Raw genomic sequence first — 15,664 nt, forward strand, 5'->3', positions numbered from 1 at the left:
CAGGTGCAAGTCCTTGCACTTGGCATTGTTGAACCTCATGATGTTCACATGGATCTACTTCTTGAGCTTGCCACAGAATCACAGGATCACAGTATCACAGAATCACAGAATGTTGGGGATTAGAAGGGACCTCAAAAGATCATCTAGTCCAATCCCTCTGCCAGAGCAGGAACACCTAGATGAGGTTACACAGGAAGGCGTCCAGGCGGGTTTGAATGTCTTCAGAGAAGGAGACTCCACAGCCTCCCTGGGCAGCCTGCTCCAGTGTTCTGTCACCCTCACTGTGAAGAAGTTTCTTCTCAAATTTAAGTGGAACCTCCTGTGTTCCAGTTTGTATCCATTGCCCTTTGTTCTGACGCTGGTTGTCGCCAAGAAGAGCCTGGCTCCATTCTCATGATACTCACCCTTTACATATTTATAAATTAATGAGGTTCCCCTTCAATCTCCTCTTCTCCGAGCTAAAGAGACCCAGCTCCCTCAGCCTTTCCTCATAAAGGAGATGCTCCCTTAATTATCTTTGTGGCTCTGCACTGAACTCTCTCCAGCAGTACCCTCTCCTTCTTGAACTGCAGGGCCCAGAACTGGACACAATATTCCAGATGCAGTCTCAAATCCAGGTGCCTCTGTATGACAGCCTTTTTCTCAGGCATGTAAACTGCATCACTCAACTTGGTGTCATCTGTGAACTTGCTGAGGATGCACTCAGTCTCACTATCTTTGTAACTGATGAAGGTATTACACAATACTGGTCCCAGTACAGACTCCTGAGGCACACCCCTTGTTACAGCTGTCCCTCCAGACATTTAGCCATTGAGCTCTACTCTCTGGTGTGACCATCCAGCCAATTCTTCACCCACCAAACAGGCCACCTATCAAACCCAAACCACTCCAATTTAGAGAGAAGAATGTTGTGAGGGACTGTGTCAAAGGCATGACAGGAATCCAGATATACAACACTCTTCCCAGGCACACAGATGAGGCTGACAAGTTGGTAGTTCCCAGGGACTTCTTTCTACCTTTTTTAAAACAGATGCAATATTTCCCTTTTTCCAGTCAACAGGAATTTAGGTGACTGCCATGACTTCTCAAATATCATGGAGAGTGGCTTGGCAACAGCATCAGCTAATTGCCTCAGGACTCTGGGATGCATCTCATCAGGTCCCATGGACTTATGTATGTTCAGATTTTCCAGAGACCGACTTTTGCTATACTAGACCAATCCAAGAGAAAGCAAAGAGGGTCTGAAATGTTTAACACAAATTAGGCAAGATGGACTTTGTTTTGCCAACAGTTTAGCAGACTGTTGTTCATATAAGTGATTCAAGGCCACTATAGCAAAGACCAGTAGTGTTTGCATATAACAAAGAACCAATATGGAACCATAGAAACATTTTGGTTGGAAGAGACACTCAAGATCACCAAGTCCAACCATTAACCTAACTTTGGCACTAAACCTGGTGCTTAACACTAAATCTATACTTCTGTAAACATCTCCAGGGATGTTGACTCAACCACTTCCCTGGTCAGACTACCCCAGTGCTTCACAACCCTTTTCATGAAGATTTTTTTCCTGATATCCAATCTAATCCTCCCCTGGGGCAGGTTCAATTTTTTAGACTCATTTTATCACTTGCTGCTTGGGAGAAGAGATCAACACTCTCCATGCCACAACATCTTTCCAGGGACTTGGAGAGAGAGGAAAGGACCCTTCACCAGATTTGTTGCCTTTCTCTGAACTCTCTACAGCACTTCAATGTCTATTTTGTAGAGAGGGGCCCAAAACTGAACACAGGATTCAAGGTGGTGCCCAATACAGGGGGACAATGACTTCCCTAGTCATCCTGTACTCCTGTTGGCCAAAAAAGTTCTGATATAAGCCAGGATGCTGTTAGCCTTTTTGGCCACCTAGGCACATTGCAGCTTCATGTTCAGCCAGCTGTTGATCAGCACCTCTAGATCCTTTTCCGACAGGCCAGTTTATAGCCCCTCTTCCCCAGGCCTGTAGTGCTGCCTGGGGTTGTTGGGACCCAAATGCAGGGCCCTGACGTGGCCTTGTTGAACCTCATACAAGTGGACTCAGTCCAACAATACTGCTGGTACCAGATCCCTCTATATGGCCTTCCTATCCTCCAGCAAATTAAGACACCCACCCAGTTGGTGTTGTCTGCACATTTACTGGGTGCACTCCATCCCTGTGTCCAGAGATTATGTAACAAGAAATGCTTAATTCTACCAGTGCACTTGAGGGACATAATAACTCATTTGTACAGTATCTGGCACATTCACAACAGTAATGCCAGGTGTGAACTCTGTCCAAAAGAGAGGCAGTGATAGTGGATTTTCACCTTGGAAATAGTATCAAAAATTTTCACAGCTCGTCAGGAAAAAGATGAAAGTCCTACATGGGCTATGGAGTACATTTTCAATTCCTTTTATTTTCCTTTTGTTTTTCTTTATGTACCAAACATAACAGATTTCTTTCCTCTGAAAATTAAATGAAAAAGAGAATGATGGAGATACTGTTAGCTGTTTCATAAAATTCATTTTTCAAATAACTTAATTTAGTTATTTTTATTACATCTGGTTTACATAAAGCCTAGCTGAAGTGAAATGGAAAGGCATAGGCTCATCTATACTGTGTGATATTGCCATATTCCATGGTGACTGTTTAAGTTATTTACTGACTTTTGCCTCCTTCATATATGCAGAGAAACAACAAAAGACATGCAAACATACACATGGGTTAGTTGTATTTTTGAAAGTTTATTTGCTTTGCATAGAGGAAATCTTTAACTTTTCTTGATTTCTCAAGCACATAGAAACCTCAGGTAATTTTTTCACTTTGGATACATAATGACAAGAAGATATATTAAACCTCAGTGTGTAAAACCTGTGTTTTATGAAGAGAGTTGAGGCATATATGAAGAATTTCTTTAACAGAGCTTGAGTGTATTGCAGGAACAGGAACCTTAGTTATCGCTTCCACATAAAGCCACCAGGATCCTTTCATAATCCCCTTTGAGTTCATCCTGTCAATTTAAGCACAAAACCCCACAGTGGTTAGGATAATGGTCTCAAGTGAAATAAATGTCAGTAAGCATTCCATATACATGTACCAACCATGGAGCCTTCACCTGCATGAATTAATCGCTCGGTAATAAATATGTGTTAGCCATAGACTGAGCTTGAACCACGTACCCTCATTGAAATTATTCCTATGACCTAGGAATAAACATACACATTTCCAGAGTGGAACAGAGGGAGGCCACGCAAGTCACAATCCTGGGAGGCCTCCTTGCATAAATAAAGACGAGAAGCAGAGAAGATTTCTGTCCACTGAGGAGCATATGGTTTTCTTCTCTAGGTAAAGTGAAAATACGTTCCTTTATCAGTGTTGTCCAATGTTTTTGTAATATTAAACACTATACACCTTGTATGTAGGATTATCTCAAACTCAGACTAATCCAATGATAATAGCTGATTCAGCATAGGATTGCTTGTTCAGCTCAGAAGCAACATGCATGATATGCATTAAGTATGCATTGGAATTATTACACATGCTGTTTTTCTCAAATTTGAGTTTACTTTTCTGAGACATAAGAATTGTTTAGTGTAGCAAATCTATGCCTCGAGGCATTTAGATGTAAAAAGACTTTAGAATATGCTGAGGTGATGTGATTGCATATCAAATTACACATCATACACATATTACTGGTGGAAGACTAAGAGTTATATTTGGCACCTACCTGAAAAAGTAGCAGACAATGATAAAAATCAAAGAGGTATTTTGATGTACATGGGCAGTATGTTTCTACTCTAAATGAGGTGTTTATTTAGTTTTGTTTCATTTTTTAACGTTATCCACTAGCCTCCACCAATCTGCTTTGCAAGTTTAGCTTCCTTCTAGTCCCTCACTGGCTTAAATTTTCTGGAAAATACTTTGGGTGTTCTGTCCCCTTTAAGAAGGAGGTTTTACTTAAGTCACCTGGAAAGCAGGTGTCATAACTCTCAAGTTAACAAGGTATTTCTAGGATTACCTCAAGTGTTAAAAGCCAATAGGCAGTTGTACCAACTATCTCCCACAGAGCTCTTAGTGTAGTCATCTCCACTCTTCTGCAAATGTACTTTTTCTCTGCCCCAGCACAAGAAGACGATAAGACGATATTCTGAGACACGTGGCACAAGATATTGTTATGGCTTTGGCGACAAAAACTTTGCCCTTGCAATGTCCATCACTGAGCACCTGGGTTACTCAGCTACAACAAGTGACTCAGGAGGACTTGGTGACTGAGAAGCAGAAGAATTAACAAACTCCTACTGAGCTTCCCAAATAATTTACAAGTCTTGTATTTCATACATCACCTGAGAGGAAACCTACCATAATGGCTTGGCAGAGAGAAATGCCATACATCCTCTTGTAATAGCCTTTGATCTCATTCATATCCACTTCATGGCGTGAAACCATGATTCTGATGAGGTCTTTGTGCCGTATCCCACAGCCCTGCATAAAAGGAAAAGAAGAAAAAAAAACCAAACTTAAAAAGTTTTTCTGTCATTGAAATATGTTAAAGCAAGTTCTGTGTGTTAATCCATGAGATTTCTTTGTGGGTGTACATAGCCCACATCCCATTCCCTTAACACCTCTCAGGAGGGAGTCCTCTCATATCCCCCTTCTGTGCCCTGTGAGCACAATTCACTTCTGGCAGCCTACCTCCAATCCTGAATTTCCTTTCTAAGCAATTCTTTAGCTGTTTTCTAACAAGAGACACATTCTTTACAGTGCTTGCTATATGCCAGAGTCAACTTAGATTTCACCGCCTTTTAAATTTTTCTTAGGTGTGTGATGAACCTTATTTTCATAAAGATTCACTTGTTTTTTTCATCTACCATTCCTAACCAATTCACTGGAGTTATGAATGTACCTGTCTGCTAAACTGTTTCAGGAGCTTTCTACATGCTATAGACAATCTAGACTTCCCTGCCTTTCAATATTTTTTTAGGAGTGCAATGAACTCACAGTGCTCCTAGCCAAGTCACAGCAGTATACTAGACCATTTCAGGATCTCCAACTGACTCACTCAGCCCAGGTTCCAAATTTTCCAGAAGGACCATGGATGGCTTGCCAAAGATCAGGCTTCTACAGCGTTCCTGTCCTGACCTGTAAGTGCTTTCCTATTTAATTTTCACTTAAATTTTGTGGTTTCATAAAAAAGTTCCAGTTGGCTTTCTGTCACTGTCTAGAGTAAAAGACAAACATGTGGATGGACAGATGCCTCCCTGAATAAACTATATCGAACAGACAGCTACTCCTATGGAAAGATATACAGAGGTTTCAAAGGAAATAACAGAAAGAGAGAGAAGAAAACACTGAAATTCCTTCTGCAGTCCTGTTTTATCACATAAAGGGCTTAGAGATCTCTAGATAGCTGGTTATGTTTCAGCTTACAAAGCACCCCATGTTTTCAAAGGGAAGTTCTCTCTCTGGGTTACCTTCATCGCCATGTGGAGTTTTTCGGCAAAGAAAGCTGGTTTGCTTGTGGCACACTTCACTGTAATGAAACAAGGAGACAATGTCACACCTCTGATACATGTAACGAGTAACAAAAGGCAAAGAATATCCTATTTATCTCTTTCTTTGTTCCCCGTCTTCAAAATATCCCTTTCCTCTATCTATTCTGAAAATAATTCAGTAAGGGGAGAAAAACTGCAAGACTGTGCTCCCTAGTTTACTGCCACAAAATTAAGAAAGACGTTGCGATTCCCAAGAAGAAGGAAGTGAAAACAGAGCTGGAGGTTCAGATCTGGTGTTCTGTAAAGCAAGTTACACTGAATACTTGCCCTTCACTTGTGGTGTTTAGAGGCATCTGGTGGGACTGATTCTTTAATCCAAAGCTCCCCTGACTGTGATACAAAAACCGAGAACAAAATGAGTGTCTGGCTTCTGATTCAATCCCTAGTCTACTGATAAGAAGGACTTAAGTGAGTGACTGCCTCACTTTATTGTTCATAAGGATGATGGCCTTCATATATAGCTATATTCCCAACCTTGTAAGAGTGTTTTCTAGAACAACCTTACAGAAGGAAATTTGTTATATTTTTAATAATTGTCTATTTTAAGTATCTTTGAATAAAATTCAGAGGAGGTCTGGCTTTATTTTTCCGGAGACATCTTGAACACATGTGGATCTTTGATACATATTGTGGTTCTTCTGACAGGTCTTTTTGGCCTATTGACTTCCTGTAAGGGTCTTCCTATGTTAATGACACATCTGTTCTTACAAGAGCTTTCTCTGTATCAGGAGAGATATTTCTGGTCATTCATCAAATTGAACTGACTATAAATAACTGAAATAAATCACTATCCTCAGACTAGACTTTCCGAAGTATAACATAGCAAATTTCTCAGTGAAACACGATAAGGTCAGAATGGCTTCCTATCAGAGCAATTGTGATGAAAGTAAAAAATAGGTTATCGTACAGTCAGTATATCTACTAGTTTACAATCTGCAGAACCACTTACCAAGGGCAGTCAGGCATTTCTCTATATCACCCTTCATCTCCATATCCACTACCTTGTTCATGTCATGCTTGCTGTATTTGGTGTACTTCTGAAAGACTAAATGAGGGGAGAAAACTCCATGAGCAGTGGTGAAAATACAGTGTTCTCTCTGCATTGCCTCTGCCTTATTCTGCCCTCACTGCTGCAGCAGTGCCCACAGATGACTGATCGCAGGCCGCCTTTCTCCTATTTCCTGGCCATCACTGTGTAAAGAACAGTGTTACTGTATGGCCTGGGGGACTCAGCGTAAAGAATGGTACTTTGTTGATATGGTTGCATTGGTGTTCTCACTGGTAGGGACAGAGGTGGTCTAGTGACTCCGCAGGACCCTGTGACATTAGATGATACATCCCCACCCAGGGCAAACTGGCCGAGGAGCAGTACCATGTGGGGAACATACAGAACCACCATCATCACATTGATCCTTTGGCCTTGTGTTCACTAGCTCTGTGAGACCTCATCCAAACAGTTTTGTTAACAACCTAAATGATATGGCTCATCACCAGTATAGAAAGAACAGCCAAGCTGCCAGCTGCACCCTTAGTTAGCAACCATGTGTCCTGTCACAAAAAACAGCAGAGTCATGTCTTGATAATCTGTATCTTCATGAGTAGGCCATATTCAAAATACAATCTCTGTAAAAACAAAAAGTTTCTTCCAACCTACCCCTTCGGAGATGTGGGTAGCTTCTTGCAGTAAGAACAGTAACAAACACATTAACATCTGTCCCTTTCTTTTGCTCTCCTGCTTCATACAAGGCCTGTCATAAAGAAATGAAAGTGGTAAATTTAACGTCAGCATAGTAAAGCATGAACAGAAATACTGTACTTCTGAGGCTGCCAGCCAAAAGCAGACAATTCTTGTCAGTAATGAACTCAAGCCTGTGATGGAATCCATAACAAAACCCCGCAGAACCTCAAACTAACTCTAGCTCCATCAAGTAGTATTTTACTTGTGTCATAACTCTACCTAGACAGCACTATGCAGCTGCAAAACCTACCTTTTGGCTTTTACAACCACCATCTAGGTCTCTTGGATATATTACGTTATTGGATGAAGATGATTTTCATATATTTTGGTATGCTTCCAGTCTGCATGGGTGTTTGGGACTAGTAGGCTTTCTTCGGACAAACAAAATTACCTCTGATGTGTTACTGGACAACTATGAAAGAGCAGCCTAAGCACCAAGCACTCCTTGTCTTTCTGGGAGGGAATTAATGGAAAGCAAGAACCAAATCAGCTCCTTCCTTTTCCTCACATCCTCAAACCTCTCTTGAAGTAATAACTGAAGACCTCCTCAGAGCAGCAAAGAAGATGTAACAATACTCTCTCTCTCTACCAAGAGCAATAGTATTGAAATTTTGAGCTTAGGCAGAGTAGTAAATTATTGAACTTTCGTTTCTAGGGCTGATGACAAAACTAAACTCCTTCTGTAGCAGGAATAAAAGCAGTATTGCTCAGTGGCCTTTTCTTAGTCAGATTTTAAAAAGAATATACTTTTAAAGTCAATCTACGTTTGTATTGGAACAGTGATGTAAGATTTCACAGTTGAAAACTCAGGAAAGGCTACTAAGGTTTACCAAGATTTCAACAAAAATAGTCACACTAATGGTGGAAGGAATAAGGGAAAGATCAGTGACTTATTTTAGAATTATTCAGAAAATACTGTGAGCGTTACCCAATAATCTTGAAAGGTTCATCACTTCAAAACTATAGTTATACACACCATACATATAGATACCATACAGAGTTCATGTTGGTCAAGGCATGGCAGCTGGTTCCACCTATACTTGAGCACACCTTAGCCCCTCTATTAAATGATGCTTTTACATGACCTAGAAGAGGTTTTGCAGAAATGTTTCTGGAGCTAGATATTAGGATGAAAATTTCATTTTCTTCAGATACCAAAGCTTACTTGAACATTGTAAAATACAGGGTGTTTCAAAAGATGAACACAATTTCAAAGCAAATAGATATCAAATTGAGTCCATCTTTTTGAAACACTCCGTAGTGTCCCCTCAGAAAAGATTGCTACAGAGTGCATAAATCTCTGTTAGGTACAGAATGCACAAGATGCAGATAGGACATTTGCAGCCAGAGTTTGTAGTCTCAAGTAAGTCAGATGAAGAAAGACACTCTGAAGAGTGCCAAGTATGATCTTACCCTGGCATCATTTTCAGCAAGCTCATCATTCACATGAGGATTTTCACATCGGTCAGCCTATATAAACAACAAAAAAATTAATTTAATTTGTTCTCACAATCATCCAGTTCATCACAACTCGGCATTTTAGAGTTCTGCCCTACCATCTTCATACATAACTCGGGACATAATTGCAGGTAGATACAGTTACATCAACCATTCTGTGAATAAAGGTGTATTTGATTATCATAGTTCACATTCTAAGGCCATCAGCAACCTATTTCTGAAGTCCTACATTAAAATCCACAGGAAGTATTGCTTCTCATTGTGCAGCTTAGGGTTTGGAAACTGTGATTTCTTGGCTGCTGGCAATTCAATAGACTCCTTTCTCGTTGTTTTGAAAACAAAACCTGAAAATCAAAATTATGCACGTGGACGTATCCAAATAGTCTCCTATGCACATGTACAAGCTTCATAGACATGTACTCAAGAATCATGGAATCCATTTTTAATGGATTTTAAAAGAGTTTTTTATTGGGCAGCTCCAGTGTTTAGACTCCTCTGATTTTGAACAAATTCACACAAGACTTGTTTGCTCCCTGTCACAGTATCTAACTACTAGAAGCATATCTTAGCAGCAAGCCGAAAGCCTTGACTCTGTAATTGAAAGCACTTCTTCTTTTTCTCTTTCTAGTCTATTGACAGAGCTTCATCCCTGTTGTTTTTTCACATTCTTAACAGTTACTACATGCGCACACATACACACAAAAGACTCTAAAAAGCGTAACTAATAAATGCTGACAAACAGCACTGGTTTTTCAATTGCATTTGAGATAAAAGCTCATCATCGCTTGGTTAAGAACAGTAGCACATGGTCTAAGACATGCAAATTAAAAACAATGCAAGGAAATTGATATTACCTGAACACTTAGCTATTGTGTGCCTTCTCTAATATAGTTATAACAACGTTCATTTTTTATTATGAGTAACATCACTCAAAAAACTTAAGCACAGCATACCTTGGCAAGAGCAACCAAAGCTTTCTGAAAGTCTCCCGATGTGTCAGAGATAATGTCTTGTGTCAGGTCTCTCCTCAGTACTGAAATCAAACCAAAAAGGGTTTGTGGTTCATCTTAAAATTACCAACTAGGCTGACTAGATGATCACTAAAGGCCTCTTCCAAATGAAACTATTCTGTGATTGTCTGATTTTTTCAGCCTTTTCTTTGTTTCCCACTTAGATATGCCCACTAGCCATGCAGTTTTCTTACTTTCTCTCATTTAGCTTTGAGAGACAATATATATTTGTCACATGTCCTCTAAGCCCTCAGACGTGTTGTGAAATTGGAGGCTAAATGCAAAATCTGCTAACAAAGTCCTCCTCTAAGGTCTTGTGGGTGGCATTATCTTAAGCTTTTGCTTGTGAAGCACAAATGAAGGTTTTGAAATTATTTCTGAACCGCTTGTCTTTCATTCTCACCAACACTGAACTTAAGCACACGACTCTTCTGAAAAATCCCAGCATTACTTTTGGCTTCTAACTGAGACTATTTGAGAGGCATCCTCTTAGAAAAGATAGCCCATTATCTCAGAAACCACTGTTTAAGTAGCCGACACTGACTTGTGGCAGGAAACTCAACACAGATGAGAGATACCACATTCTGTGTTAGTCATCTCTTCAAAGATTGTCCAACTTTACTTCACTGGTTGCTCCTACCATGAATGTCACTTTTTTTTTTTTTTTTTTTTTTAATCTAGCAGAGCTCAACCAAGGCTATTTTACAAGAGAAGAAAAGCATTTGGATTTTGTTTGCATCCTAGAAAGCGTCTAAATGCATGGCCCATTCCATGAGACAGCTGCAGTTTCTGGAGGTGATGATGTGCCTTTTCCTTCTGAACTGGGATCTACGTAAGCCAGAAAAAAAGTCAATATGACCTCCATCCCCTGCAACTGTATCAAGATGATGTGAAGCTTCACTCACAGCCTACCTTGGTGCCTCAGCTTCTCATAAGGAGCAGTGGGGGTGTGACTGCAATGTGCCTGCTATAGCGTTATACCATTAATACTCCTTTCTTGCTCTGAATTACCTTCTTTATAGTGTCTGCAGGCTTCTCTGATCTCTCTGTTGTCTCTTGAGGCCAGAATCTCAATTAAGGTATCTTCATCAGTTCCAGGCCCCTGATAAACATGGTTGAATTTTTAGAAATGCTATTTTATACCACAAACTTAACATTTAGAAAATCAGAAATAAGAAGAAAATCAAGGACTTGGCTTTGAAGTCCCTGTGTGGAAAAAGAAAGAAAAATGACAAACACTGTGCTTCCATACGTTGTTGTGATGGCAGCTCTTTTAGAATTAATTACATATCACATCTCATGTCACTGGTACCCAAAAAGAGCACTAAAGGGACCAAACAGTGCACATCAAAGATATGAATGTAAAGTTACAAAGAAAATATTCCCTTTCCCTTTTTGTTTTCTCAAACGTAAACATATGTTAACACTAGGACTTTCCACCATGGCATCTGCAATCAGTTTTCAGAAGGCAGAAAGAGTTCATTCTCAGAACAGAATACCATTTGCAGCCAACCTCCTCCAAGCCTGAAATTAAGTGGAGATTGCTGGATACGGTTCTGAGAACCTGGTTTACAGGTATAGATTTATTTTACAAAAGGGGGTTCAAATGAAGACACGACACAAGCTTTAAAACCCAAGTCCAGTGTCCCTTACAGGCCCTGACATTATTTATACTCTTCAGGAGAGTTTTTCTCAGAAGTTTTTGACTTACCCTCATACAGGCTCTTAATTCTTCAGCATCAAACTGAGCAGGAGTTTTGAGCAGAGCCACAACAACTTCTTCCAGGTGGCTTTTCAGAACTCGTTTCATGGCTTCTTCCAGACTCTGTGACAGGAAGCATAAGGAACACACTAAGCTAGAGAGAAGGGTAAAAAGCTGCTGTTCAGCTACAGTCCAAACATCGCGTCTAATCTCTGAGGATTCTTAACCTACATCACTCCTTTAGCTACTAGAAAGAATGGTGAAGCCCTACTTGAAGTTTTTCATTGGTCTCCTTTGTGGTAGTCAAATTGTCAGGGTATTTCAGTAAGTACTCAGGAGAGTTTTCACACAGTCAGTTCAGCCACGTTCTCTCATCAGAAGAAGACTCAAAATAGGCTTTTTTTTTCAAGAGAAGGAATTACTATATTGCTGTTATGATTATGACTGACTTGCTTATCTGGATACCATTTTAATTCACCCAGTTATTGCATAGACGGTGCAGAATTTGTAGTGGAAACCATGGATTTACTATCATATCCTCCTATTCAAACCTGCAAGTCCTGAAGTTAAGATCTGGGCTTTGTTCATTCTAATTTGACTATAATTTAGGGATTTAAAAAAAAAAAAAAAAAAAAAAAAGAAAGAAGGAGAAAATTGAAAGCAATTTACAATTTAGACCATTTCTAGAAAAATGCACTCATTTCCAAGATTCTCAGTAGTTCCAGGGAGTAACAGTTACACCCCTCAACAGTGGAAGAACACTATCTGCTGTACACCCATCCCCACACCAGTGTGGGTATACTTGTGGAACAGAGTTTTGGTCCTACAACTTTCCTGTCCTGTTTAATTTTTTTTCTGGACTTAAACAGTCAGGGAGATGCCTCCAAGTCCCCTTCTCCATTTCTCCCTTTCTCCCAGCAGGCTGTCTCCAGGTAGTGCTGAAATCTTGGCATTACCAGTCAAGTTGTGATTTAAAGGATCCCCAGGGCATTCAGAAAGATGGAAAGTCAGAATTTTAAAATCTGTTTTTATTTCCAAAGAGTGGCTGCTGTTTTCAAAGGCTCAGCACTGACAATACAGTTGCAGGCCATTATCATTTTGGCATTGTTTTCACAAACTACGGAAGGCAGAGGACTGTGACATTGGTTGTATGAAACCAAAGCTATAGGTGCCATCTGAGCCAGCAGCAACATTGATATTCTGGGTGCAAATTTAAGCTTGGCTTGAATATACTTTACCTTTCCTTTAGCCTTGTGATAGGCAGCTTTGATCTGCTGACGCTGAGCATTTGTTCTTGTAGTCATGATGTCAATGATGGTGGCTTCATCCACACCTACGAGTCACCAAAAATACAACATGTCTAAGGCACTGCAATTATTATAGTGGTCTCTAGAGCGTCCTTTAGCCAAATAATAATTTTTCCATTTTATCATTTACTTTATGTCATATTTGGTTTTCTTGATACACTAAAGCTTAATCAAAGGAGACACTAATCAAATTACAGGCAAGTGCCAAGTGAGAATTTCATTACAAGAGAGAAGCACAATAGAAGCATTTGCTGCATTATCAGCGTATTCCCTGCCTCCCGCAGGGATTTCATTCAAATCAAATAAAAACCTATGAGTATGGTATGTTATAGTACTGATTGATTCTCTAGAAATTAAATATTTACAGCCCTTCCTTCAACATATTTCAGAACTCTAAGATAGTGGTAAGGTTTGAAATTGTAACACTGCATCAGGATGTCAAAGAGTTGAGGTTCTTTACTGAATGGCATAACTGACTGTATTGCCAAGCTCTGGACAACAGAGGCAAATGTCCTGCTTGCCATTGTCTCACGCTCTGATATTTTATTCTGTACAACTCTTGACTTTTTATACGGAAGATTCCTAATGTAGCAGGTTCAGTAGTTAGTCCTCTTACCCTTTGCAGTCATAGCTTTCTCCAAAGCAACAACATCAGCTGATGGATCAAAGTTAGTCTGTTGTGGTACTACATGGACACATTGTGTACATTTCTGCAGAGGGAAAAAAAGAAAGAAAAATAATTAGTGCCCGTTCCAAAGAATAGTTTTGCAAAGAAGCACTTTTAAAGGCCTAAACAAACCACATATTTGGGATTGCCTGTTATAGGACTGTGAAGAAACACACTCAGCTTTGTAACTGCAGAGAACTAAACAGGCTCAGCAATGGATACGTTTAGGATATATGTATTCCCTTCACACCTCTTATGTTAAACAGAAAGTACTTCCTATATTGTTTTAGGCACCTGGAGAGTTGGTTTCCACAGGAAAGTTGGTTTCCATGGGAAAATACTCTGTAACGGTCATGGTAGGCAATTATGTCCAAATTTTAAAGGCTCTGCAACCACAATGAAATCCTACAGGCACTGCCAATGACGTGCTATTAATTTCAGTGCTCATCTGATGCAAATTGGCTGTGTGTCACATTAAGGGACTTCACAGCTGATTCATCTCTAAGGTTACAAGCCCTTCTTGCATGTAAGGTCTTGGAGAAGTTTCAAGTCTCATCCTACAAGCAAGTGAAGAATCGTTACCCAACTTCTTTGAAATTTCAGACGTAAGCCACACTATCTTCACAGGCATTATCTACTAGCTGCTTTTGGTGAACCTATTCCTAGATGGGCGCTCCCTAGTCAATGCCTAAAGTGGTCTCAGAATGACTATGGGTGATAAATTCCACTACATGATAAATCCATCATGTAGATTGCTTGTCCCAATGGCTTGCCCCAAATGAGCAAAATGACAAATCAACTTACTACATAGAGCCTATAACCCAGTAGCATGACCTCACCAGTGCCATATGGTTACCATCTTTTACAGAAGCTATAAAAAGCTCCAGAATTCTTACATGAAATATGTATCTATAATTCCCCTTACTATGATATATGGTGAGATTTTTTAAATAAGGAAAAACCCAGGCAACCATCCAACATAACAAAAAATAAAAGAAAATAAAAGCCATCAACATAAAACAAAACAAAAGAAACTAATCAAACAACAACAACCACAAAAAAAAAACCAAAATCACAAAACTAAACAATTAATACCAGAAAATAAAAAAAAAACCCTAAATAAAGCAAAATGTATGTGAAAGACCTTGTCCAGCTTATGCCTTTAAATCACTTCTGAGAGTACGTGAATAATGCTCTCAAAATGCAAAAATACTTACAATACATTCCTGCTCCAGATTTTCCATGAACCATGCCTGTTTCAGAAATTCTGATACCACAGCCATGTTGACAGAGTTTCTGGGAAGAGACGCATCAAGTGTCAAATCATTTTTCATCAAGTTACAAATGTTTTCCATAATTTTGTTTCCTTTTGGCAGGTGACACAATGCTCCGCAATTGCTTGCACATCCCTAAACCCTTATCTACTTGCAGAAGTTGTAGATTAGAGATAGAACAGCATGAAGGTGCATCTCTTTCCATCTGAAGTGCAAACAGCTCCTGCAAACAGTACCTAGATCCAGGAGCTATGAATTCTGTCAAAACAAGATTTTAATGTAGCATGAAAAGGACTGGAAGAACTGATGGCTTTCTGCCCTATATTTTCTGTCTCTTTTGGGATCAGGACAAAGCCTACAAACAGAGGGATGAAAAAAAGTGCATGTAACTACAGAGGGGTGCAAAAAGAAGATACTGCAAACAAGTATGACACTTCTTTCTCGTTACTCCATACTGAATGCCTATTTGAGACTTATTCCCTTTAATAAAATATAATCCGGGTCGTGTGTTCCACTTCCTCAACTGGAATGTATAGAGGTCCCATTTAAAAGAAAGCGGGAGCAAGCACTTTCAGTTTCTCAGTTTGAAAAATATGTGGTTTTTATGCACTTTATCATTCCCAATTGGAACAACCAACATTTCAACTGGACTGAAAAGCCAAAGTGAGATCCAAATGGGAAGTCCTAACTGCTGCTTCACAAGAATTACTGCACTGGTGCCTTCTGTCTAGCTCCCAGTCCCCAGAATAAGCACCCTAGAATGGGATATATGCACACTTTTAGAAGTTTTGAGAAAGTACGCAATATTTATTGAAAATATTTGAAGACACAAACTCAGCTTTTACACTACAGTCTGTGTCAAATAACACCATTTCTCCATGCCTATTGAACCATCAGAGATACACTCTCTGGTTACTGTCCAATGCTAGACACCAGG

At 39.7% G+C, this 15,664-nt stretch overlaps 1 protein-coding gene across 1 annotated transcript; it reads right to left on the reverse strand.

Annotated features, from left to right (window-relative positions):
- Positions 1 to 2,969: 2,969 nt before the first annotated feature.
- Positions 2,970 to 14,736, reverse strand: LOC308052133 (annexin A1-like; the record flags this gene model as incomplete). Its single annotated transcript, XM_080362925.1, has 12 exons — positions 2,970 to 3,029; positions 4,379 to 4,501; positions 5,491 to 5,549; positions 6,521 to 6,616; positions 7,226 to 7,319; positions 8,723 to 8,779; positions 9,721 to 9,800; positions 10,789 to 10,879; positions 11,489 to 11,602; positions 12,718 to 12,812; positions 13,403 to 13,496; positions 14,671 to 14,736. 12 exons carry the CDS (start codon positions 14,734 to 14,736, stop codon positions 2,970 to 2,972), a joined length of 1,029 nt encoding a protein of 342 aa, XP_080219051.1.
- Positions 14,737 to 15,664: the final 928 nt, after the last annotated feature.

Source organism: Nesoenas mayeri, assembly GCF_963082525.1.
Source record: "Nesoenas mayeri genome assembly, chromosome: Z".
In the NCBI taxonomy this organism is placed as follows: Eukaryota; Metazoa; Chordata; class Aves; order Columbiformes; family Columbidae; genus Nesoenas; species Nesoenas mayeri.